The sequence below is a fragment of the Suillus clintonianus genome (genome assembly GCF_016758775.1).
Source record: "Suillus clintonianus strain FC179 chromosome Unknown DEU56scaffold_30, whole genome shotgun sequence".
Lineage (NCBI taxonomy): Eukaryota > Fungi > Basidiomycota > Agaricomycetes > Boletales > Suillaceae > Suillus > Suillus clintonianus.
The window spans coordinates 224,632-247,808 of NW_024539254.1; the positions used below are offsets into that span (position 1 = coordinate 224,632).

Below are 23,177 nucleotides of genomic sequence, written 5' to 3' on the forward strand. Positions count from 1 at the left end.
GGGCATCGAATAGGTCGAGCTTGATTCCAGTGCCCTCAACATCTAAGAGGAAAGGTCTTTTCAGCAGCGGCAGTTTTGCTTCTTCTACTCCTAAAGCCAACAATGAAGAGAAGTTCAAGAAGGGTCATCACAAGTGATCGATGGATTTTACGGAGTCAATGGGAAGTATTCAACATCAGACTAGCATGCACGGTGCATTTGGGGACGAGGATATGGTATTGGGTCAGATATGTATTTCCCTTATCCTGTCAATACACCTTATCTGGATTCTGCAGCGAGTGATGAGGAATCTGTATCGGACTTTGCTCCACGATCGACTCCTCCAGACATACGACGTTTGAATTCTTTCCCCGACGATGCTCCCAGCGAGAGGTTCTGGTGTCTCCGCCATCCTCTCCACCAAGACAACACTCACCCGTTCAGGCACCTCCTGGTGTTTCTGTCGATGATGAAGCACGTCTCCATAGAGCTCTTTCCTCAACTTCAGCGACCTCCTTCCCACCTCCTACTCCAGACTATCCATTAAATTCCTCTCGGCCCTAAGAGCAGACGACGCCATCCTCTTTCACTCCGCCGGGAACGTCGCCATTGGCCAGTATCGCCCCTCAGGATGAATCTTCTTCTGTCATTCTCAATCTTGTGCTCACAACTCCGCCGCGTCGTCTTTCGTCAAGCACTTCCATCCTTGACTTCCGCACCCCGTCTCCACCCCATGGCCTCTCCAATATTTCTGCTCTCCCTTCATCTTCCGAGGATGAAGTAGAGACGTGCGAGGCGGATGTCACTCCCATACGAGTCGATGAGGGCGGCCTTTCCAATCCGAACTACACAGCGATGAAGACCCCGAGACTTCCTGGAGCATGGGCTGCTCCGCCTGTACCACCCAAGCACCTGATGGAAAGATCACCACTTCCTACTTCGTCTGAGTTGACTCTGCCTGCGATGCCTTTCTCTCGAGCCAATTCTGAACCCGAGCGGAGCTCGAAGACTGAGGCCCCTGCAGGCAATGGACTACTCACACCAATACCTTCTCTGTTGCGTGCCAACTCTCTTCCTTTACGCACCCCGGCTCCCCTGGTGCATGTATGTCGACCCCAAACCAACCTACAACGCAGCATGGACAGAATGGTTGTACCGATCAGTCCCAGTTTGGTTCTATCGGAACGAGAAAGAGCATTCTAGGACGGTCAGCTTTGAAGGCGGAGCTACATGGCACTATGCGCCGCATCAGCCAACCCGCTTGGGAGAGGTGTGGAGAACGCCCTTACACTGAGTTATGGCCGCCTACATGACTATTATTGTGATACTGCATACTATCTATGTTTTTTCTTTCTCTCGTATCGTCGAAAGGCTTGGGTGAATGCTGTCTGATATTACCATTTAGTATTGTATATGTTGCATGAGTATTTGTTAAGGTGTGAATCAGTCACGTCATCCTGTCAAATGATGTTCAGTCTCCACTTGCCCCCAGCTGCTATTTCTGCTTCGATCACATAGCTTTCCTGCGCAAAGTATCACACAGCGACAAAGGTGAAGTAATTTTTCACTGACTGAGTATTCTTTCAGGCTGACGTTGTCCCCCCTAGAAACAAATATGCATCTTATCTAACGTACTACGCCTTGGACTTCACTTGCTACCCGTACGACGTCTGGCTTGATGCCAACTTAAACCTTCACTCCCTTGGCTGCGCCAAAAGCGGGTAGCCTTTGGGTAGACGCCTTATGTGAAGGGTGAATATCAAGTATGTTGCGCAAGCCAGACTTTCTTTCTTCTTTTGATCTGACTATATTTATGCGGGAGTAGAAACACTCCCAGCGTCAACGCTGTCAAGCACGTGTTCGTCATGTCGCACTGCCCAAGGCTCTTGCTGTGTCCCACCACTCTTCTCTGCCCACTCACCTCCTACTCTTCCCAAATCTCACTGGGTTTGTTTGAGATCCAATATAATTATATTTCCTCATGTCAAAGCTATCAGGCACCGACGATGCCGAGGATCAGCGCGCTCAAAATGGTGAGCGGCCTCCCGCGCAAAATGACACCGTAGGACCCACAAACGAGTGAGTTGCGACTTCGTGGAATTTACCACTCACCTAACAGCAAGACAGGGAGGAGACAAATGGTGAACCTTCGGTGGTGCTGCCATCAGGGATGTAAGTGTTTCTGCTCTGATACTTCTGTGTCCTTCCTCACCAGAACTGCAGCTCGAACACTGGGCATTCCCAACCATTAGGACTTCACGTAGAGGAAAGTACCCCCAATTTGAATGTTGCACCAGACGGTGATCTAGCTCCGTGAGTCCCTATCAATGCCGATGTCAAATAAGCTCATGTGTTGTCTCAGCGAGGCGGAGAAGGACGTGGTGGAGAAGGACATGGTTGAGAAGGGCATGGTCGAGAAGGACACGGTCGAGAAGGACGTGGTGGAGAAGGACCAGCCAACTCTAAGCGAATTGTGAGCGAAAAAATCAGTCAAGTGATCGTAGCTGACAACATCCTACATGCAGAACAAGTGTCATGAAACAGGTATTGGATGTTCTCCAAGACTCGACGATTGCGTCGAAGAGCGGCAAGGACCATCGCTCTCGTTTCTGGGGGGTGTACAAAAGAGTCGCGGAGGAGCATGACGGCGAGTTCCTTGAGCGATACACCAGCGATATGGACATTGTCTTGGTCTTCGTAAGTGCCGCATGCTCATCTTCGACTCACTTCGAGATTGATGTTTGATCAGTCTGGTCTTTTCTCCGCCGTCAGCACGTCTTTTATCGTAGCGATGGAGTCTAATCTCAATCCCGACCCCAACGACACCACGCATGCTCTTCTCGCGCAGCTTGTACAGATTGGGCTAGGCAACCTCGCTGAAGCAAGCTCTGCGCCTGCATCTACGTGGTCGCCGACGGCGACCACTATATGGATCCAAATGATTGCATACACGAGCTTGTCCATGAGCTTGCTCGCTGCATTCGGGGCCGTACTGGGCAAACAGTGGCTAGGGTACTACAAGTCGAACAGATATGGTCGTGGCTCGCAGGAGGAACGAGGGAAGCGCAGGCAAGAGACGTTCGACGGTATCACCACATGGTATTTTGATGCTGTCGTGCAATCCTTCCCGGTCTTACTTCAGATCTCCCTTCTTCTGTTTGGGATCGCGCTCGGGGCCAATATGTGGACCGAGCAGCCGAGCATCGCCTGGGTCATCATTGTCACCACGGCCTTTGGATTTCTGTTCTATTCACTGACCGTGATGGCATGTTTGATATCTCCCGCCTGTCCATTTCAAACGCCGATATCGACGATATTGCACATGTTGCGCATCGACAGTAAGATTATCTTGTGAATTATGATGGTCGTTTCCTGTCTGAATCAACTTTGCAGGAGTTTTGCTCTTAATATTCACACCAGCCTCCAGGCATTTCCAGCAGCTCATGATGTCAGCGCATGGTGAGCTATGTTTTCTCATGTGTCCACAGGTTTTTACCGTTTCTTGTTAGGTGTGCTGCGGCAATTGCTTGGCACCGTCAGATCAAGATGGAACCGATTGTCTGAAGCATTGAGAGGTGACGTTTTTATCTACTACTACGCTGGACACCCAGTGCTAATCTCATCCCCCAGGCCCTATACGTGCGATCGGCATATTCGCATGGCTGTCTCTTCAGCAGTCATTCACCGCGCTTCATAACGGGCTGCGTTCTTTAGTTCTGCGCTCTTCAACAAAGGTTGTGGACTCGGAAAGACAGCCACTCGACCAAAATCTGAAAATTTTGAGGGAGAACGAATGCACCCTCGATCTCGACCTCCCTGACATACCCACTGCCGGTCTGGAAGCACCTAGCATCAAGTGGCTGCTCGAGACATCTACGGATCCTGAAGTATTTCTCGCCGCTGCCAGTCTTGTTCCACACGTCAAATGGCCCCCGGATCTTGACGTGTCAGACATGCTGCCTCAGCTGCTATATAATTTTGCAAGCTGCGTCGATATTCAGGACCAAATTGTACCTTCGTTGAAGGAAAAGGCCTCTGCATGTATAATGGCTCTGAGTCATCTATACTGCGGCCGCGTTCTTCAGGCATCTCCTGGCTATAGTGAATTTCTTGGCCAACAGGAAAGAGACTACAAGGTGTTTCGTGATATGGGGTGGACGATCGGCGGTATAGCCAAAGACGTGGTGCTTCCCACGACTATGAATCTTTGTCCTCTGGAAGATGACGATGATGAATTTTCGTTCTATTCTTCAGACTTGGAGAATTGTCCCGACTCTGTTTTGGAGTGGCTGTCGCATTCTCTTCCTTACCATTTCGTCACTGGGCGAGTGAATAAAGACATAGAAGAACTCGCCATAGCAGTGATATCAAAACTGCTAAGCTCTCTGTCCACTCCGTCGAATCAAATCGTCGCCAATTGCGCTCTTCTCGCTTGCGTCATGATCGGGGTTCGGTTTGACAGGAAGGATATAGTTCGGATTGATAAAAGGTGCCACCGACTCATTTGATTTTTTTTTCCGCCATCATTAACAATGAAATTATGTAGTTCTGCTCTACTTCAACTCGTGCGGTCCCTTGTGACGCAGTTCCAAAAGGTTCTCTGGGCATGGGATGGAGGCGATGTCAACGAAGACACCACAGGAGTCACACACCGGGCATGGAACCTCCTTGACGTTATCTGTCCCATTATCGAGCCTGCTCGGCGTTGCTTTAATTCTCCATCCGACACGATGCGAGACCTGGACGTGTGCAGGAAGATTTATTCACGAGTGAGGTCATCCGAAGATTCCTGGGATTTGTCGCAAGCTCTGAAAAATGCACTGAAAAATGCACTGCATTTCACATTCGCTGCTGCCGGAGTATCTCGGGACCCTATCGAGGTGTGGAATAATCCGTTTTGGGGGACAGGCGATGTCCACTCGCCAGAAGACTTCGACTGGCTGGTGGACTACCTCGACTATATTCATTCCGACGACCACGAGACCGCATATGACATCCTTTTGCTACTGATTGGCTTGGGAGCTCGCTGCAGCCCTGCTAAACAACATATGTTCATCGAGAGCCTCATCGCATGCATGGACAGTGACATGCCTTACAATTTACGTCATGCTGCTCTTCGGGCTGTTCGCATTGTCCGCCAAGAAATAACATCGATCGATGACATTGATAATGTGAACCTACGGGACATGGTTTTGACAGAGCTCTCCCCAGCTATTCTGACTGTGGTTTGTCCGCGACCGGGTACAACACCTGCCGATGATGGCCCTGACCACTTTTACTATCATCCCCGCAACTCGTGCTATCTTGAGCTGGTTTTTTCCCTCGCGAGCAATTCCGAGTGGCACTCCCATTTGTCTGGGGATCACCATATAGATTGGTGCATTAGCATGGTTGCAGAGTGCAGCAAATCCCTCGTGCGCCATGCATTTTACCTAGCTGGCATCCTCCTCCGATTCGCATCAGAACAGTTGTCGGCCACATCACTCGATTCTATTACAGAGCAGCAGTGGTGGGGCGTGATGAGGAGTGCATGGACCGGTGTCCCCTATAAAATTGACATACACTGTGTTGAGTTCCTTCCAGTCCTTGTGGAAGCCACGAGGAGGTATATGCAAACTGCTTCGAAACTTGATCTCAAACTGCTCATTTTACATGTGGGTTATACTCTCAAAAGACTGGAGAGGCGAGATTCAGAGCAGGGAGAGGGAGCCGCCGTCGCTATGAAAGAGTTGAGGACTGCAGCCAGCGACATGCTTGAGAGGATGGTCAAAAGTGATGAAGCTGTTAGTCCCTGATTATCACGGTGCCTGCATGTTGTGCTAGGGTCCTGGGACCGGAGGAAGGGATGGTACAATGCGAGTGCGGAAGTGGAGAAGTATCAAGATCTGAACAAGATCGATTGTTAATACTCAGCTACCTCAAGTCGCGATAATCAGTCGTTTATGTCAATCACTGTCACCTTCACGAACGATGTATATTTACATCATGAGAAGCAAGTCAACTCCGTATTATATCCATGCAAGTCTATAGTTTTCATCACGTCTGCACACTGCTGCCTTGAACGGCATAATCTCGAGAATATTGATGAGGGAGAGCTTCTCAGGTTTGACGAGGGAGAGGAAGGGACCTATGCAGAACACATGCTTGTTTTCAGCTGGCTGGTGGTTAACACAAACGTCTCACCGACCTTAGCCTCAATAGCTATGATATCCTTTGTCTGCCTTGAGACGCGCCTCGAGCTTCGGCTGCCAGTCCCACAGCCACTTTGCAGATCTACGTGATGCAGTTCACAGTTGCCTAGACGGAAGCGCTCTACTGCAAAATCGTGGACCAATCTTCGAGGAGTGTTTGTTGGTCTTCTGGGAGGACGTGCTGTGCAAAGGCGACCTGAGCCAAGTGGTTGCGGAGGTTGTCGAGGTTGAAGCTTGACCCTGTGCTAGCATCATGTTCCCGCCCTCGTCCAGGTTTTCTTCAGAGGGCGCCTGAGTGGATGTTGGTGTGATCCAAATGAAAGAATGCAGCACATACGGTGGGTCGTGTGACAGATTGACATCCTCCAAAGCGGCTGGTGCGCGGCTTCCAAGAGATTCTGCCGGCCCAAGTTCAACTGATACACAAGGCCCGGGGGTGCAGCTTTAGAGAGGAGTTTGATGATGTCAATTGCGGGTTCGGAGCTGCTAAAAGATCCAATTTGCGCGTAGACCATTGTACAAGTTGTGGAACCATGCATCCATGGCAGCCAGCTGACCAGAATCGATCAAGGAGAAGCAATTCAGAACGGTCAGCATGGCGGCCCCAGAAGAGGAATATGTTCTGCGCTTTGGAAAGACGTGGTGATGGGGGTTCAACGTGATCGGATTCCGGAAGACAAAGAGCGGGGAAATTGGTCATTTGACGTCATGCCAATACACTCACTCCTTTGGGAAGACGCCTTATGTGAAGTGCGAACATCAAGTGTAAGTATGTTGCGCAAGCTAGATTTTCTCTCTTCTTTCGGTCTGACTATATTTATGCGGGACTTGCAGTCTACTGAAGAGAGCACTCCCAGCGTCAACGCTGTCAAGCACGTGTTCGTCATGGTCGCACCGCCCAAGGCTCTTGCTGTGTACCACCACTCTTCTCTGCTCACTCACCTCCTACTCTTCCCAAATCTCACCGGGTTTGCTTGGAATCCAATATAAGTATATTACCTCATGTCAAAAGCATCAGGCACCGACAACGCCGAGGATCTGCTCGCTCACAATGATGAACAGCCTCCCCCACAAAACGACACCGAAGGACCCACAAACGAGTAAGTTGCGACTTCGTGGAATCTACCACTCACCTAACAGCAAGACAGGGAGGAGATAAATGGTGAACCGTCTGTGGTGCTGCCATCAGGGATGTAAGTGTTTTTGCCCTGATGCTTTTGTGTCCTTCCTCACCAGAACTGCAGCTCGAACACTAGGTGTTCCCAACCATCAGAACTTCACGTACAGGAAAGTACCCCCAACTTGAATGTTGCACCAGACAGCGATTTAGCTCCGTAAGTCCCTATGAATGCCGATGTCAAACACGCTCATGCGTTGTCTCAGCGAGGGGGAGAAGGACGTGGCGGAGAAAGACAAGGTTGTGGCGGAGAAGGACATGGAGGAGGACGTGGTGGAGAAGGACCAGCCAACTCTAAGCGAATTGTGAGCGAAAAATCAGTCGAGCGATCGTAGCTGACAACATCCTACACGCAGAGCAAGTGTCATGAAACAAGTATTGGATGTTCTCCAAGACTCGACGATTGCGTCGAAGAGCGGCAAGGACCATCGCTCTCGTTTCTGGGGGGTGTACAAAAGAGTCGCGGAGGAGCATGACGGCGAGTTCCTTGAGAGATACACCAGCGATATGGACATTGTCTTGGTCTTCGTAGGTGTCGCATGCTCATCTTCTATTCGCTTTGAGATTGATGTTTTGATCAGTCTGGTCTTTTCTCCGCCGTCAGCACGTCTTTTATCGTAGCGATGGAGTCTAATCTCAGTCCCGACCCCAACGACACCACGCATGCTCTTCTCGCGCAGCTTGTACAGATTGGGCTCGGCAACCTCGCTGAAGCGAGCTCTGCGCCTGCATCTACGTGGTCGCCATCGGCGACGACTATATGGATCCAAATGATCGCATACGCGAGCTTGTCCATGAGCTTGCTCGCTGCTTTCGGGGCCGTACTGGGCAAACAGTGGCTCGGGTACTACAAGTCGAACAGATATGGCCGCGGCTCGCAGGAGGAACGAGGGAAGCGCAGGCAAGAGACGTTCGACGGTATCACCACATGGTATTTTGATGCTGTCGTGCAATCCTTCCCGGTCTTACTTCAGATCTCCCTTCTTCTGTTTGGGATCGCGCTCGGGACCAATATGTGGACCGAGCAGTCGAGCATCGCCTGGGTCATCATTGCTACAACGGTCTTCGGATTTCTGTTCTATTCACTGACCGTGATGGCATGTTTGATATCTCCCGCCTGTCCATTTCAAACACCGATATCAACGATATTGTGCATGTTGCGCATTGACAGTAAGATCATTCTGTGGATTCTAGTGATCGTTTCCAGTCTGAATCCACATTGCAGGAGTTGTATTTCCAGCAGCTCATGACATCAGCGCATGGTGAGCTATGTTTTCTTACGTGCCCACAGGTTTTTACCATTTCTTGTCAGGCATGCTGCGGCGATTGCTTGGCACCGTCAGATCAAGATGGGCCCGATTGTCTGAAGCATTGAGAGGTGACCTTCTTATCTACTGTTACACAGGATACCCAGTGCTAATCTCATTCCCCAGGCCCTATACGTGCGGTCGGCACATTCACATGGCGATCTCTTCAGCAGTTATTCACCACGCTTCATAACGGACTGCATTCTCTAGTTCTGCGCTCTTCGACAAAGGTTGAGGACTCGGAAAAACAATCGCTGGACCAAAACCTGGATATTTTAGCGGAGAATGAATGCACCCTCGCTCTCGACCTCCCTAACATACCCACTGCCGGTCTGGAAGCACCTAGCATCAAGTGGCTGCTCGAGACATCTACGGATCCTGAAGTATTTCTCGCGGCTGCCAGTCTTGTTCCGCACGTTGAATGGCCCCTGGATCTTGACGTGTCAGACATGCTGCCTCAGCTACTTTATAATTTTACAAGCTGCATTGATATCCAGGATCAAATTGTACCGTCGTTGGAGGAAAAGGCCTCTGCATGTATAATGGCTCTGAGTCATCTATACTTCGGCCGCGTTCTTCAGGCATCTCCTGGCTATAGTGAATTTCTTGGCCAACAGGAAAGAGACTACGAGGTGTTTCGTGAGACGAGCTGGATGGCTAACGGTGTATTCGATGACGTGGTACTTTCCACGACTATGAATCTTTGTCCTCCGGAAGATGATGATAATGGATTTTCGTTCTATTCTTCAGACTTGGAGGATTGTCCCGACTCTGTTTCGGAGTGGCTGTCGCATTCTCTTCCTTACCATTTCGTCACTGGGCGAGTGAATGAAGATATAGAAGAACTCGCCATAGCAGTGATATCAAAACTGCTAAGCTCTCCGTCCACTCTGTCGAATCGAATCGTCGCCAATTGCACTCTTCTCGCTTGCGTCATGATCGGGGTTCGGTTTGACAAGCAGGATATAGTTCAGGTTGATAAAAGGTGCCATGGACTCATTTGGTGTTCTTTTTTCGCCATCATTAACAATGAAATTATGTAGTTCTGCTCTGCCTCAACTCGTGCAGTCCCTTTTGACGCAGTTCCAAAAGGTTCTCTGGGCATGGGATGGAGGCGATGTCGACGAAGACACCACAGGAGTCATACGCCGGGCATGGAACCTCCTTGACATTATCTGTCTCTTTATCGAGCCTGCTCGACATCACTATATTTCTCCATTCCGCACGATGCGGAACCTGGACGTGTGCAGGAAGATTTATTCACGAGCGAGGTCATCAGAACATCCCTGGGATTTGTCGGAAGCTCTGCGAAATGCACTGAATTTCACATTCGCTGCCGCCAGAGTATCTCGAGACCCTGCCCATTTGTGGTATGCCTTGTTTTGGGAAGGCGATCCCCACTCGCCAGGAGACTTCGACTGGCTAGTGGACTACCTTGACTATATTCATTCCGACGACCACGAGACCGCATATGACATCCTTTTTCTACTGAATGGCTTGGGAGCTCGCTGCAGCCCTACTAAACAACATATGTTCATCAAGAGCCTCATCGCATGCATGGACAGTGACATGCCTTACAATTTACGTCATGCTGCTCTTCGCGCTGTTCACATTGTCCGACAAGAAATAACATCGATCGATGGCATTGATGATGTGAGCCTACGTGACATGGTTTTGACAGAGCTCTCCCCCGCTATTCTGACTGTGGTTTGTCCGCGACCGGGTACAACACCTGCCGATGATGGTCCTGACCGCTTTTTGGATTCTCGTCGCGACTCGTGCTATCTCGAACTGGTTTTTGCCCTGGCGAGGAATTCCGACTGGCACTCCCATTTGTCTGGGGATCACCATATAGATTGGTGCATTAGCATGGTTGCAAAGTACCACCAAATGTTGCCGCATGCATTTTATCTAGCTGGCATCCTCCTCCGAATCGCACCTGAACAATTGTCGGCCACATCACTCGATTCTATTACAGAGCAGCAGTGGTGGGACATGATGAATAGTGCATGGATCGGTGTCCCCTATGAAATTGACTTGCACTGTTTCGAGTTCCTACCAGTCCTTGTGGAAGCCACGAAAAAGTACATGCAGATTGCCTCGCAATTTGATCTCGAGCTGCTCATTAGATATGTGGGCTATACTCTCGAAGGACTGGAGAGGCGAGATTCAGAGCAGGGAGAGCAGGGAGAGGGGGTCGCCGTTGCTGTGAAGGAGTTGAGGGCTGTGGCCGGCGACATGCTTGAGAGGATGGTCAAGAGTGATGAAGCTGTTAGTCCCTGATTATCACGGTGCCTGCATGTTGTACTAGAGTCCTGGGACCGGAGGAAGGGATGGTGTAATGTGAGTGTGGAAGTGGACAAGTATCAAGATCTGAACAAGATCGATTTTTAATGATTAGCTACTTCAAGTTATGATAATCAGTCGTTTATGTCAATCACTGTCACTTTCACGAACGCTGTAATCTACATCATGAGAAGCGAGTCAACTCTGTATTATATCCATGCAAATCTATAGTTTTCATCCCGTCTGGGCACTGCTGCCTTGAACGGCATAATCTCGAGAATACTGATGAAGGAGAGCTTCTCAGGTTTGACGAGGGAGAGGAAGGGACCTATGCAGAACACATGCTTGTTTTAGCTGGCTGGTGGTCAACACAAAAGTCTGATGAGCGCATACATGCTCACCGACCTTAGCCTCAACAGCTATGATATCCTTTGTCTGCCTCGAGATACGCCTCGAGCTTTTGCTGCCAGTCCCACAGCCACTTTGCAGATCTGCGTGATGCAGTTCGCAGTTGCCTAGACGGAAGCGCTCTTAGCATTCACTGCAAAATCGTGGACCAATCTTCGAGGAGTGTTTGTTGGTCTTCTGGGAGGACGTGATGTGCACGAGCATAGTAGCCCCATTTTGGTGGATGAGGGGAAATTGAATTGGGCTTAGCCAGGGAACGACTATGTCATGGATACAGCATCGAGTGGGCGCCGATATTGTTGCCAGAGATACATCGATGGAGGTCAACTCGACGTACAGAATTATTGAGAGTCGAGATTTGAAATGTGGTTTCTTGACACTGAGAGTTTTTTCAGGGTCTTTGTCGTAAACCCGCCTGGATCAGGCTGTCACTCGACCGATGCTTTAAGTCACTTAACATCGCTGCAGCGACAGGTCGCGGGAGTGCCGGAGTCAATAACGATGTCGAGGTCGATGGGCATCACTCCATGCGCCGTCAAGGTGGAAGTTGCAATTAGTCCCTACATCAGCCCTACATAGCTGAGTTTGAATATAACTGTTAAATTTGCTCCCAGTCACCCGTTTCCGAGCTTCAAATCGCAGCTATCACTCTTATCCCCAAGATTGTTGCGCATCGATAATCTAATCCGAGTCTCTCCCGGGTATTAGTATAACGAGAGCGAATCCTCTGTCTCTGCATTGAGTCCAGATGTGTGAGTAATAGGTACTATTGCCAACACTTCGAGACTCAATCCAGAAATCGCCGCCCACTTCTACGCAGACGTGCACGACTGTGCACGACCGTCCTTGCGCAGATCACCAGTTCTTTATTTCAACCATGACTTTGGACCAAGTTGGTGATACATACCCATGGAGGAATGCGCGCTCTATCTTATCAAAGTGGCATGTTTCTGCCTCGGTGTGTGACTCGGAATTCACTCGTTTAGATTTTCTCATCTTGCCAGATCATGACAGGGTAATCGTATAGCGCTAGTGGCTTGTACTGTTGTCATGCATGGAATAAGATGCCGCTTATGATCGATCTGATCACACTTCATCGATGCATCAATCGTCACAAGGTGGCCGCCAGATAGACATCAAGCTTTCACCACTTCAAGCATGTCCTAGCTTTACGAGCTCGCTCTGAATTACATTTTTTTCTTGCGGACTCTCCACAACAACTGCGCTTAATCGTATCTCATCCAGATAGACATCGTTGCCAGAAGCATCTTTGGCACTCCACAACGGTTGCTGTCCCTACCCTCGTTAACTCCGACACCACCTGCTATCTCATACCTTCTCTTGCGCAAACGGATCTCAAGTCCAGCTGCTCATTAACCCACGTATCACCTTTTCATTCAATCGTAACACCCCTTCTTTAAGTTCTTTTGCACTCGACACTGTTACGCTCATAAAATTATACGATGACCCCAGGTCACGGCTTGTAAATGATAATTAGTAAATAATGAATATATTATATATAGAGCACGTCCAAACTAGACGTTTAACTTTACATTCAGCACGCGTATGCAGCGTCGTCCACACCTGCATAGAAGAAAAGGGCTGCAAGAACGTTCCGACAAGAATCTCCGCACTTCACATCCAAAAACAGAATCCAATACCAATCTACCAAGGGTAAGAGGACATTTCAGACTGTCCGTTGACCCTGGTAGTAAGGAGAGGGTCATCGTCCGGGGCAGGGGTGGAGAAAATGCCAGTGTCGATAGATTTGTGCAGGTTAAGCATTAGTCGAGAGATGAGGGTGACGGACATGCTGGAGGTGGTCATATTTAATCCCAATTTGTGTTCATCGCATCAATCACTCACCAGCTAGTAAATGCGCCAAGAGTACCATTCATCATACCCTTGTCGATCGTCAGGAAATAGTCAAACCAGATATAGAATGCGAGTCTATATGCTCACTGAATCAGACTGATTCAAGCTGTGAGCCTTTTGTGACACCATCAGTATTCACTCAATGACTCACGTAGTACGTCAGGATGTTCGGTATATTGGACAGTGCCATCGCTCTGAAGGAATACGGATCAGAATCACTCAGATCACGATCTCACTGCCAACTTCACCCGAAATACATCGCACCTGCGTCCTGTAGATTCAGCGTTGAAAATACCGAGACAGCGAAATATTTACCATCGTGAAATATGGTATCAATCACATTTTTCCTGGTGACCAGAGACAACCGCAGCAGACCTCTAGTTTTGCAAATCCTGTGCACCGTGAGGGCGAAAATGAGTGAATCGAAGACAAATAAGGCCATCCATGCCAGCCCGAGACCTGTCATGACATCAAGGTATATACAAACGTGACTTGGAGTTTACTGACGGACAGATCTGCGACGACTTTTGAGCAAGCGCACAGAATGACAAAAGGATAGCGTACGTCTCTGCTGTATATGTTTCGTAACAACCGATGCCTGGCAAGATGATCGTATTACCTGAAAAACGCCCAAACGTTCCCACCTAGAAATAATCAGTACACCTCAGAGTATACAATTGTATGCGAACACGCACCGATGCTCCTCCCGCAAGAGCAACCAGGATGATTATCAGCCAAGTAAGCAGGCGCTTGCTACAGCCGTAGAGAGCATAAGTGCGAATGGTCATTATGACTGAAAATTTCAATGCATGAGTTTCTCGCAACGAAATTATACTCACGGCACACAATGATTGCTTGGGCGAAAATGACCAGTTGTCTGTATAGCGTATATTTCGAACAACTAAGTCTTTGTTGAGCAGAGTGATAGATAAGAGAGCAAAGTAGAACCTCTACAGAAAGAAGTTGTGAGCATGCCAATTGAGTACGTGCATAACGAAATATCATAGAACCTCATCTGAAGCAGGCAGGAAACTGATAATTACGCCGCAAATATTGCAGAGGAGAGCGACATAGCGATTGAGCAGAAATAACATCGCAGACAGTGCTTTCGGACGACACCATATAAAAGCAATTTCTTCTGGTAGGGTCGTCATATGATCATACATCAGGATACCTGAATTCCGAATGTCGCATTATCGTCATGAGCTCACAGATACAACGCACTACAGCTATTACTCACTATTTCCTGCTAGAGTGGCGTAAATGCAGAAGAGGCTGGAATATTCAGCCGTCATGGTCAATCAGATTTATGCGTGTATCACCTACATCTGCAGCGCCTCCGAGTCAGTCATGGTAGTATCCATTATGATGAGGCAATAAGAAAGGCGTTCAACGAGATTGTGCGGCAATCCATTAAATACCATCCCCGTTTAACGGTCTTTAATAGTCCGTCCCGCACTCATTAGTCGGGTGCTACGCATGCAACACAAGGTTAAATTTCGAAAACTGGCCGAGTCCACGACTCCAACGGTGCATCCAGACGTGATAACGTGGTACTGTGCGTAAATGTTCCAAGGTCCATCGATGTTACCAGCTGCATTGCATAGGAGGATGGTCCATGAAGTTTGAACCACATTATTACAAGGCTTACTGAAACACAGGGATCACCATGGCGACCAAGGAGGATGTGAATGGTGAGCCTAAAACAAGAGCTCGCGACACTTTGAATGTTGATGCCGGCAATTTGATGGTACAAAACAACCTGTGACTGTGTGAGCTGGCCAGATCTGCTTACGTTGGATCTACGATTCATCGATCATCTCTGGGATATTAGGGGAGCTCAAAGTTGAACGCCCAACACCCAAGCCCAACGCCCAACGCCCAACCTCGTGACTGAAATTAGGTATACCTAGAATAAATAGAAGTAAATATGGAGTAAAGCCACTGATGAGATAAGCTCCTTACCTAAACCTTGTCGCGCGAAGCGCCGAAACCTTCGCCAACTGTCTCCCCCTAATCCTCAGCATTTCTAAACCTTTTAAGCCTTTTCATCGTACCTAAACCTTTTTATACCTAGGAGACCTTGCTTTTTCATTCCTAATCCTGTTCAGTTATCCCTCATTAGACTTTTGCCACATGCTCACACAATAAAATCTATGACATGGGTTATGATTAGGGTTAGGAATAGCATTTTTTAAGTATCGAAAGGTTAGGAATAGAATATGAAAAGGTTTAGGGTGTGAAAAGGTTTAGAAATGCTGAGGATTAGGGGGAGACAGTTGGCGAAGGTTTCGGCGCTTCGCGCGACAAGGTTTAGGTAAGGAGCTTATCTCATCAGTGGCTTTACTCCATATTTACTTCTATTTATTCTAGGTATACCTAATTTCAGTCACGAGGTTGGGCGTTGGGCGTTGGGCTTGGGTGTTGGGCGTTCAACTTTGAGCTCCCCTATTATTTATCTACAAAACCCTACATCTATGTTTGGACTCGTCTTGAGAGACACTTGAGAGCGATGCTTTTGGGATAGTTCAGGGATACTCTCGTACACAGCCCTTTTTGGTATTATAACTCTCGGAAACCAAATTTGCAGATCGGCACCCGTCTAAGATCAAGAGATGGGCTCATGATATGATCAAGATATCGAATCAGTCCAAGATTGAGATTGATAACTGCGCTACATGAAAATCTATCTAGGCATCTGAGATCACTGATAGCGAGTGGTACAGCTCTTTGTCTGCAAAATTATTCAAGAAATAGTCGTCAAACACCTCCATTGAGTTCCCAGAATTCACGTCCCTGCCCAATGGTCCTTGATAGACAGGTATAATCTCCACCACATGCGTAACGTCTGTGAGAGGAATTATGGATCCGCGTCTGATCACCCTTTCCGACTGTGCTGAATATCGAGTATAAGATCGTCTGACCATCCACATGCCCGTAGATGGCTCGGGGCCAGGCACGACGAAGTCAAAATGCTGGATATATACCAGCACCTGAGACAAGCGCTCGGGGAGCTGCGCACGAGAACCTCTGGGGAGGGTTGGCTGGAATATGGCTCATACTTGAGCGACATAAGATCCTGTAGAGGCCCATCAGGAAATGTCACCACCGGTAAATCTAGTAATACTCACCATCGTTACGACCATCGACCCTCTGGTTAAATAATACGGCGTCACAGTTCCCTCTAGGAAAATTACTGGAAGGTGGCTCGGCATGAATTTGTTGGCTCGGCATGATCCTGCAAGTATGGAATGCGGAAAATAACTGGATGCGAAATTTCAACCATGTATTGAATAGTAGCTGGTCGGAGAGTGTACAACCATTGCGGGTCGCGTAGAGGTGTAAAGCATGAGAAAAATCAGTGATGTCGTACGACGACTGCAGTTGAGATGCATCAAGGCGATTGCAATCTGCTTTCACAGTCACATTGAAGGCAATCCGTGCGTTGTCCGACAAAATACCCTTCAAGAAGTGATTGCGAACAGGGCGCGGCGCTTGTAGACGTAGCTGGGCAGCTGGGTTTGCGTTGGAGACCCAAGCAAAGGTGGGATCTGTCTCCGTACTAGCAATCTCTTCGTCCTCCATGATGACAGCGTTCATGAGTGGGTCCTGACCAGGCGTAGATACAGACGAGGACAACAGTGTGTAAAGGTTGAACTGCCGGATGGACTCCTCCCGATCGAGGATGCGAGCGATCTGCAAGACGAAGTCTCTCTGACGACTCGTGCGTTCAAACGGATGTTTGCAGTGAGTAATTAAAAGACGTTCCGATACGTCTGCTGTCCACTGCATGAGCGAACCGACGTGGGAGATCACACGAGCAAAATTTTGCATGAGTTCCAATTTCGGAATGAAGAAGTCGTCTTTAGCACCGCTCTTTCCCTGGCGTGCCTCTGCATCGAGGATGGCCTGCTTATGATCATGGAAGTCTTGAAGTGCTTGAGTCATGGAGGCGATGCTGGATTCAGTGTGAAGGGGATTCTGAGCAAGGTAGATAAAGTCGATCATTGCCCGCACAGCGCGGATGAAACCAGGGCTTGCGATACCCCACAGCGTCGGCACAATTGTGCGCTGAATATCTCGGTGCTCTCGTCCTGTCATTTGGTTGACATGAGAGACACCCCCAGAGAAATGGCGCACACCAGTGCGCTTGTGGTGACTCTTGAACCGTACATCAAGTTCATGACCCATGATCTGCTTGATCCATTTAAGGACGTGATCGAAAAAGAATTTGTGTAGCGTGTGCAGAATTTCTGGCGTCAGGAATCTAGCGGGATTGGAGCACCTCCAGTTTCTCCAGTACGGCAAGTGCACCCCACTAAGATGGAGCTTTTTGGACTCTCTAACGTATACAATGAGATCCCATGGGTCAACACGGTTGCAAAGCTGCTGGATAAGCGCGTAGGTGTCCGATCCATTCCGTGGAGGATGCGGTGTCTCATCACCAAACTCTTTGTGGGTCGCTGTGGTGACGGGAGACGAGTTTTTCATGACGCATGCGATCATCAATTGTTCGGGGAGATCGGCGATGTGGCTGATTAGAGGCGTGAAACAGTAACAGATTTTGGCCGAGGGATCGACCATATACTCGCCAACACGAGCTGCGACCTTCAAATGGGAACATACGAGATCCATGCACTTGTGCCACAGACGCGCCTGGAGTAGAGTTTGAAAATCAGAGTTGACAATGAAAGTCGGTATTGGCATGAACGCAGTACATCGCCACGCATGTGATGTAGCCTTCATGCGGACATCGGCCTGGATATTTCCGATGGTGAGGAATAATGGGTGCATCTCGAGGCCACCTGTGTGTCTTGTAACTGGGGTTTTGTCAGAAGCAGCGATGATCGGAACGATAGTCGCCCCTTCCGGTAGTTGATCCTATTATCAAGTGTCAATCACTCAAGTAGCTCTAAACAAAAGCGCGACTACTTACCTGAATCTCCCATGCATCATCCGAAGTCCAAAATTCTCCAATTTGGCGTTCTTGTCCTTGATAGATATGGTGCGGGTCATAGCACATGTGTTTCGCATAAACGGGGTTTGCAAAAAGTTGCTTCGTAACCTCCAACCTGTCCCTCCAAATGAGGTGAATCGGTTGTTCACTCTCGTAGCCCTTGAGCTTAAGCTTCGTACACTGCCATTTCGGCCCACGGCCAGGAAGCTGCTGCATGTAGAAGAACAACTCGTCCTTCGTTTTGAATTGCGGCCGCTCTCTCATCTGGAACTGAAGTAGTATGTCATTTAAGTATTTACTTGATGACAATTAGACAACGCACCCAATCTAACTTGAGAAATTTGTCGATCTGCGTCTGAGAGAGGTTCTCGACAAGGAATTTCGCGAGTGACCATTCACCCAGCCCATCAAATGGATACCATACATTAGTCTCCCTGGCTTCTTGAAGAGGATGGTCTTGCATTTCTTGAAACATATTTTGTGCAGGCGGTTGATCTGGAAGAATGTAATGGTAGCCAGAGGTGGGGTGATACTTTGCTGATAAGTTTGTCTGCTCTGGCGGTCGCTGTAGAGCCTGCAGTACTGGAAGCATTGATCTGTTGGTGAGGTTCTCTGGCCAGCATGAGTCTGCACTATTTAGATGCTCAATTATTGCCTCGGCTGATTGGTATTGTTTCTTGCAGTTAGGACACAAGACGACAGCAACGTTGAAGGGCGAACTGGAGAAATAGATCAGTGAGTCATTTAACACCGCACAGTACTGCTCACTTTTCAGTCAACTCTGCGAACTCAGAGTCGGGTTCCTCGTGCTGAAAACCGGGGTTATATGGATCGTAAAGCTGAGGATACGCCATAGGAATGACCACTCTGAGGTACCACCAGTGCGATACTTTGCACACCACTCGAAAAGCACTAAGTCTTTGAAACTCCGACTTTTGTTGGGGCTTGCTGTTGAACACAGTGCACACCGAGCGACTGAGACACCACTTATGTATCCTCCAGAGTCTCTGTTCCAGTATCCGCGTGGCGAAACCCCGCCAACCAGTCCACTGCATAGCTCAAAGTCAAGTCCGATTCTCCCAAAGGTTGATTATGCTGAAGCTTTCACTCGCGTCTACCGTGATAGCCCCCAAAGCTCTTCTCCACCTAGTAGCCTAAAACACCTCAGACAACACTTAATTCAAATCTTTGCAGCATCTGTCACTTCCTTAGGACATGCTGATGTCGGTCCACCCACTACAAAAAGGCGGGGTGGCATACGTTTAAAGCAGAATTTGCAGTCCAGTTACCACCCTTATGTCCTGAAAACTCCCCCCACTCCGCAGGCTGAGCGTAAGATGGCAAGCGTGATGGGACGATTGACTGGCGGTATGGATTCAGACCTTGACGATGATATGGTATGTTACAATACTTTATGCTCCGACTCTCAGTGACATTTAATCACGTCTCTAGACCTGCAAAATATTTTCTCAGGGCTTGCAGCGGTTGTCCTCTGAAGGAGTGCGCCGTGCTGCTTATTACAAGGAGGCAGAACTTGAACATCGCCGGCATCTTTCAATGGCTTTGGCTTGGGAGGCAGAGAAGCTCTCGAGGCTCAGAGATTTCATCGATTGTGAGCAGCAGGAGCAGGAGGATCAAACTATTCGGGCATTTGAGGAGGCTGCGCTCTTTACACGCATGGTGACTGATCGCGACGCAGGGCGTGCTTCCCAGGATCTCGAGTTCATCACTTCAATCCAACAGGAAGAGGCAGCAAGGGTCAAACAGTTGAATGCTGAGCTCGATGAGCTGGATATATTTCTTCCCTTGGACCCGCCAACTTCAGATCTCGACACCGCCGACGCAAACTCCATCAGAGATCCTCTTGGTTTTGGTCAATCATCTGTCGGAGACCGCTCCGAGTATGAGCTGGCGACAGGGCCAAGGGTATCGAAGTAGGAGTCTAATTTTATTAACCAATACCAAGGTAAGCTTCGTTGTTTCATGTGGCAGCATGCGCTCATCTATTGATAGGATGTAGCCTGAATGATAGGGTTAGATAACTGTAAGGTGGTACATATGCAAATTTGTGTTTCTACTTTCGACGATTTGGTGTGTTGACGTCTTTATTTGTAGTTTGTAGAACTACGATTACCATTGAATGTAGCGCTTCGTGAACTTTGTTTTTTGCCTTACGAGGATGATTGTTATGGACACTCTTTATTGATTGTTTCTGCAAGTGACCACCATGCCCGCAAGCCAAACCAGAGGCCGCCGAAGAGTTGTGCGGGTAAGTCACACCTTTAGATCCCCCCCTTCGTATGCTGACTCCTTATCGCACGATGACAGGACGTGCCCATCATTCGACAACCGGGACTGAATGTCGCTGGACACTCATCAGCAGATCAGCTGGGCTGCACATCAGAGATCCCAGAGTCGATGGGCATCCCTGAATTGCCCCCTCACATCTATCCTCCCCCTGTTTTCTCGCACGATGGCTACAGCTCAATGCCGCCTAATTCCCAGGACAGCATGCCTTTACCAAGGGCATCACACTTCTCTGGGACAACCCCTCGCGCGCCAGGGCCTGATCGAGTCCAGCGATCATTTGCACCTTCGGGCGATACTGCGTCTCGGTATCGCATGGTGTATGCTTATTTACCGCTTCGCGGTGGAGAGAAATCCCGCCAAGAGTATACGGATGGTGTTGTTTATGTGAGCCTTATATTTATATCCTCCGAGTTGTACTTATTCATGTATTAGAGAGACGACACGACGGGTGTACAAAAATCGACTACACGACGGTACCAACTCCCTCCCGTTAGACCCCCAAGGGAGTCACATTTGTCGGATTCGGAAACTACGCCAATCGCTACTACCTCTCAACGCTCTACGTCAGTCCGTGCAGGTCGCCGGTACAGTCAAGGGGACCGCTCCGGCACCACGACCACAACAGTACCTTTAATCGACAAAAACAATTTGAAAATCATTATGAAGGACGCGAAGGACGCCATCATCAAAGAGACACTTAATCGATGTGGCTTCCACGATTCGTCGAGTCGATTAAGTGTAGTACAAGCTGCTCTGACTGATGCGTGTTCGTCCGTTATTGGCGAAGGTGAGTTTCCCGTTGGTGCTACAGCTAGGATACGTGCTAATGGGATAGCTACTAGAACACTTGATCAAACTTTGGATCGACGAAAACACATCCGGGCTATATAAGACCGTCATCACACCAATGTCGACAATACTCAATCGTTTCAAGCAGTGTGCGCAGGACCTCGTCGAAACCCTATACCGGCTCCAAATGTCAATCTGGGCGGACCCGGTGGTCCAGGCCAATCACATCAAGTCGACCATCGATTTCCTCACCGGCAACAATTCCCTCAATTTTATATTTGGTGAATCAGTGAAAGTATGTACTATTTTTCGAATGCTACTGTTCGAAGGATGACAAATTATCAACAGATTGATGGCCGCGAGTTGCGGTACCCGTTTGAGCACGAAGCAATCATCCAGATTGCAAAGTGTGCGGCATTTCGTGATGGCTACGGCAAATTCATCGACTCGGACAGTGGCTTTAGGGATCTGCACGGGTATGGGTAACCCGTGCGGGTCACGGGTACGGGTACTCCTCGGGTACGGGTAGGGGTTGAGATTTCGAGACCCGCGCTCAAACCCGTACCCGTGGTGTACCCGTACCTTCCAAAAATGGTAATTGCTCGTTTGCGCTGTTCTCGCTTGTCTAAGTTGTCTTTGCTTGTGTCTGCGACGTCTGCACTCATTTGCACGTGGCACCCATTTGGGAACATTTGTGTTTGCATACGCCTGTCCTTGCAAGTCCATCTGTGTCCATCTGTGAATGCCTGGCTGCGTATGTTCACTTGTTTTATCTTCCGGCGCTCATTTGTACACGTTTTCATTTCCCGGCACTTGTCTGCTGCTGCATATAGGTGCGTATTCAATGATCTATGTATGTATGTCCATTACTAACAATTTTTTTCGTTCAAGGTTGACAATGCTAGTGCTAGCAGCCACGAGTCGCAATGACACCCCGCTCTCTCCGAATTCGGGACACCCTCATTCCCTTGTCTCTCCCTACCCTGTCATCTCAGCTTCAAGTCTTATCAACTGCAAACTTCCTGTCCACTCGCTTAACAAGCTTGAATCGCTTGCCCTGGATACCCTTTCGCATGACCTTACAATCTCACCTGCTGCTTGGCGCCAGTGGCTGTCGCACCTCCTGCATACCTGCTCTCCCTCGGCCAGGATGTTCTCAAGCATCGGCGATCGCGTTGAGAATGGGTCAGCCGGTGGTGGTCTTGGAGAGTATGAAGACGGAGACTGTGTTGCGTGCTGAGGTAGCGGGTGTCAGAGGTGCGTGTATTGTGCGTTTTTACGTTACTTCACTACATTAATCTTCTTTGATGATCACATCAATATTGTTGTTTCTGTTGTCGAGCAGTGTCTCCAACATATCACCGTGTAACTTGCCCGAACACTTTGCATACACCTTACTGCAATATATAACCTCTTCGTTTCGTTGATTCCCATGATCTGCGTATGCACTAGATGCGGTCGACGTTCTTTCCCCTCACGCCTCAAACCAGCCACTAATTGCGTGGCGGAGTTTCTGCTGGTTGCAGTGTTGACATAGGAAGAAGTGAAGCTCAACTTGACTCAGACACGTAATTCCTGTACCGCCAGGAGTCGTCACAATGATTCCCTGCTACGTTGGTTGACCATAATTGAATGGACCAGGACGCTGACGGTGCTGTGATGTCCCCTTTTCACCTAACATTGTGCCCAAGTCGTCTCCTTCGCATGTGATATATGCGCGCTGTGAGTATTTTTTGAATCAGGTCTTATTCCGACCTTTTGCTCTCAGTCCTCCACGTCGCAAGTGTTTCATCAGGAAATCTACCTGAAATTGATATGACTAGATAGGATTGGTAACCAAAACTCATTATGACACGTCATTTTTCAACCTTATATAATTTTATCATGGTGTAACATAT

General features: G+C 48.7%; 7 protein-coding genes across 7 annotated transcripts; 5 read left to right on the forward strand and 2 right to left on the reverse strand.

Moving 5' to 3' along the window:
• Positions 1-185: 185 nt before the first annotated feature.
• Positions 186-1,292, forward strand: DEU56DRAFT_755596 (uncharacterized protein; the record flags this gene model as incomplete). The annotated part of the gene is made up of 4 exons (XM_041349928.1): positions 186-231; positions 276-433; positions 550-1,083; positions 1,116-1,292. 4 exons carry the CDS (start codon positions 186-188, stop codon positions 1,290-1,292), a joined length of 915 nt encoding a protein of 304 aa, XP_041209110.1.
• Positions 1,293-2,342: 1,050 nt separating this feature from the next.
• Positions 2,343-2,986, forward strand: DEU56DRAFT_944196 (uncharacterized protein; the record flags this gene model as incomplete). The annotated part of the gene is made up of 4 exons (XM_041358978.1): positions 2,343-2,375; positions 2,415-2,452; positions 2,505-2,676; positions 2,729-2,986. Coding segments are annotated over exons 1-4 (471 nt in total), but the record flags the coding sequence as incomplete, so codon positions are not given.
• A 4,671-nt stretch (positions 2,987-7,657) lies between these two features.
• Positions 7,658-8,265, forward strand: DEU56DRAFT_325785 (uncharacterized protein; the record flags this gene model as incomplete). Its single annotated transcript, XM_041345681.1, has 2 exons — positions 7,658-7,875; positions 7,929-8,265. Coding segments are annotated over exons 1-2 (499 nt in total), but the record flags the coding sequence as incomplete, so codon positions are not given.
• A 4,617-nt stretch (positions 8,266-12,882) lies between these two features.
• Positions 12,883-14,425, reverse strand: DEU56DRAFT_325853 (uncharacterized protein). Its single transcript, XM_041345682.1, has 11 exons — positions 14,267-14,425; positions 14,063-14,130; positions 13,919-14,016; positions 13,788-13,867; positions 13,731-13,738; positions 13,539-13,682; positions 13,472-13,487; positions 13,375-13,417; positions 13,311-13,319; positions 13,215-13,252; positions 12,883-13,161 (listed from the first exon to the last, which is right to left on the reverse strand). Exons 1-11 carry the CDS (start codon positions 14,293-14,295, stop codon positions 13,014-13,016), a joined length of 681 nt encoding a protein of 226 aa, XP_041209113.1. The 5' UTR covers positions 14,296-14,425; the 3' UTR covers positions 12,883-13,013.
• Positions 14,426-15,927: 1,502 nt separating this feature from the next.
• On the reverse strand, positions 15,928-19,034 carry DEU56DRAFT_944221 (uncharacterized protein; the record flags this gene model as incomplete). The annotated part of the gene is made up of 7 exons (XM_041358979.1): positions 15,928-15,957; positions 15,992-16,278; positions 16,355-17,609; positions 17,718-18,104; positions 18,160-18,450; positions 18,503-18,899; positions 18,949-19,034. The coding sequence occupies 7 exons, from the start codon at positions 19,032-19,034 to the stop codon at positions 15,928-15,930; spliced, it is 2,733 nt and encodes a 910-aa protein (XP_041209114.1).
• A 135-nt stretch (positions 19,035-19,169) lies between these two features.
• DEU56DRAFT_912137 (uncharacterized protein) lies at positions 19,170-20,118 on the forward strand (the record flags this gene model as incomplete). The annotated part of the gene is made up of 2 exons (XM_041357371.1): positions 19,170-19,577; positions 19,633-20,118. 2 exons carry the CDS (start codon positions 19,170-19,172, stop codon positions 20,116-20,118), a joined length of 894 nt encoding a protein of 297 aa, XP_041209115.1.
• A 289-nt stretch (positions 20,119-20,407) lies between these two features.
• DEU56DRAFT_944224 (uncharacterized protein) lies at positions 20,408-22,541 on the forward strand (the record flags this gene model as incomplete). The annotated part of the gene is made up of 7 exons (XM_041358980.1): positions 20,408-20,449; positions 20,509-20,874; positions 20,923-21,277; positions 21,333-21,574; positions 21,628-21,755; positions 22,113-22,136; positions 22,171-22,541. The coding sequence occupies 7 exons, from the start codon at positions 20,408-20,410 to the stop codon at positions 22,517-22,519; spliced, it is 1,506 nt and encodes a 501-aa protein (XP_041209116.1). The 3' UTR covers positions 22,520-22,541.
• Positions 22,542-23,177: the final 636 nt, after the last annotated feature.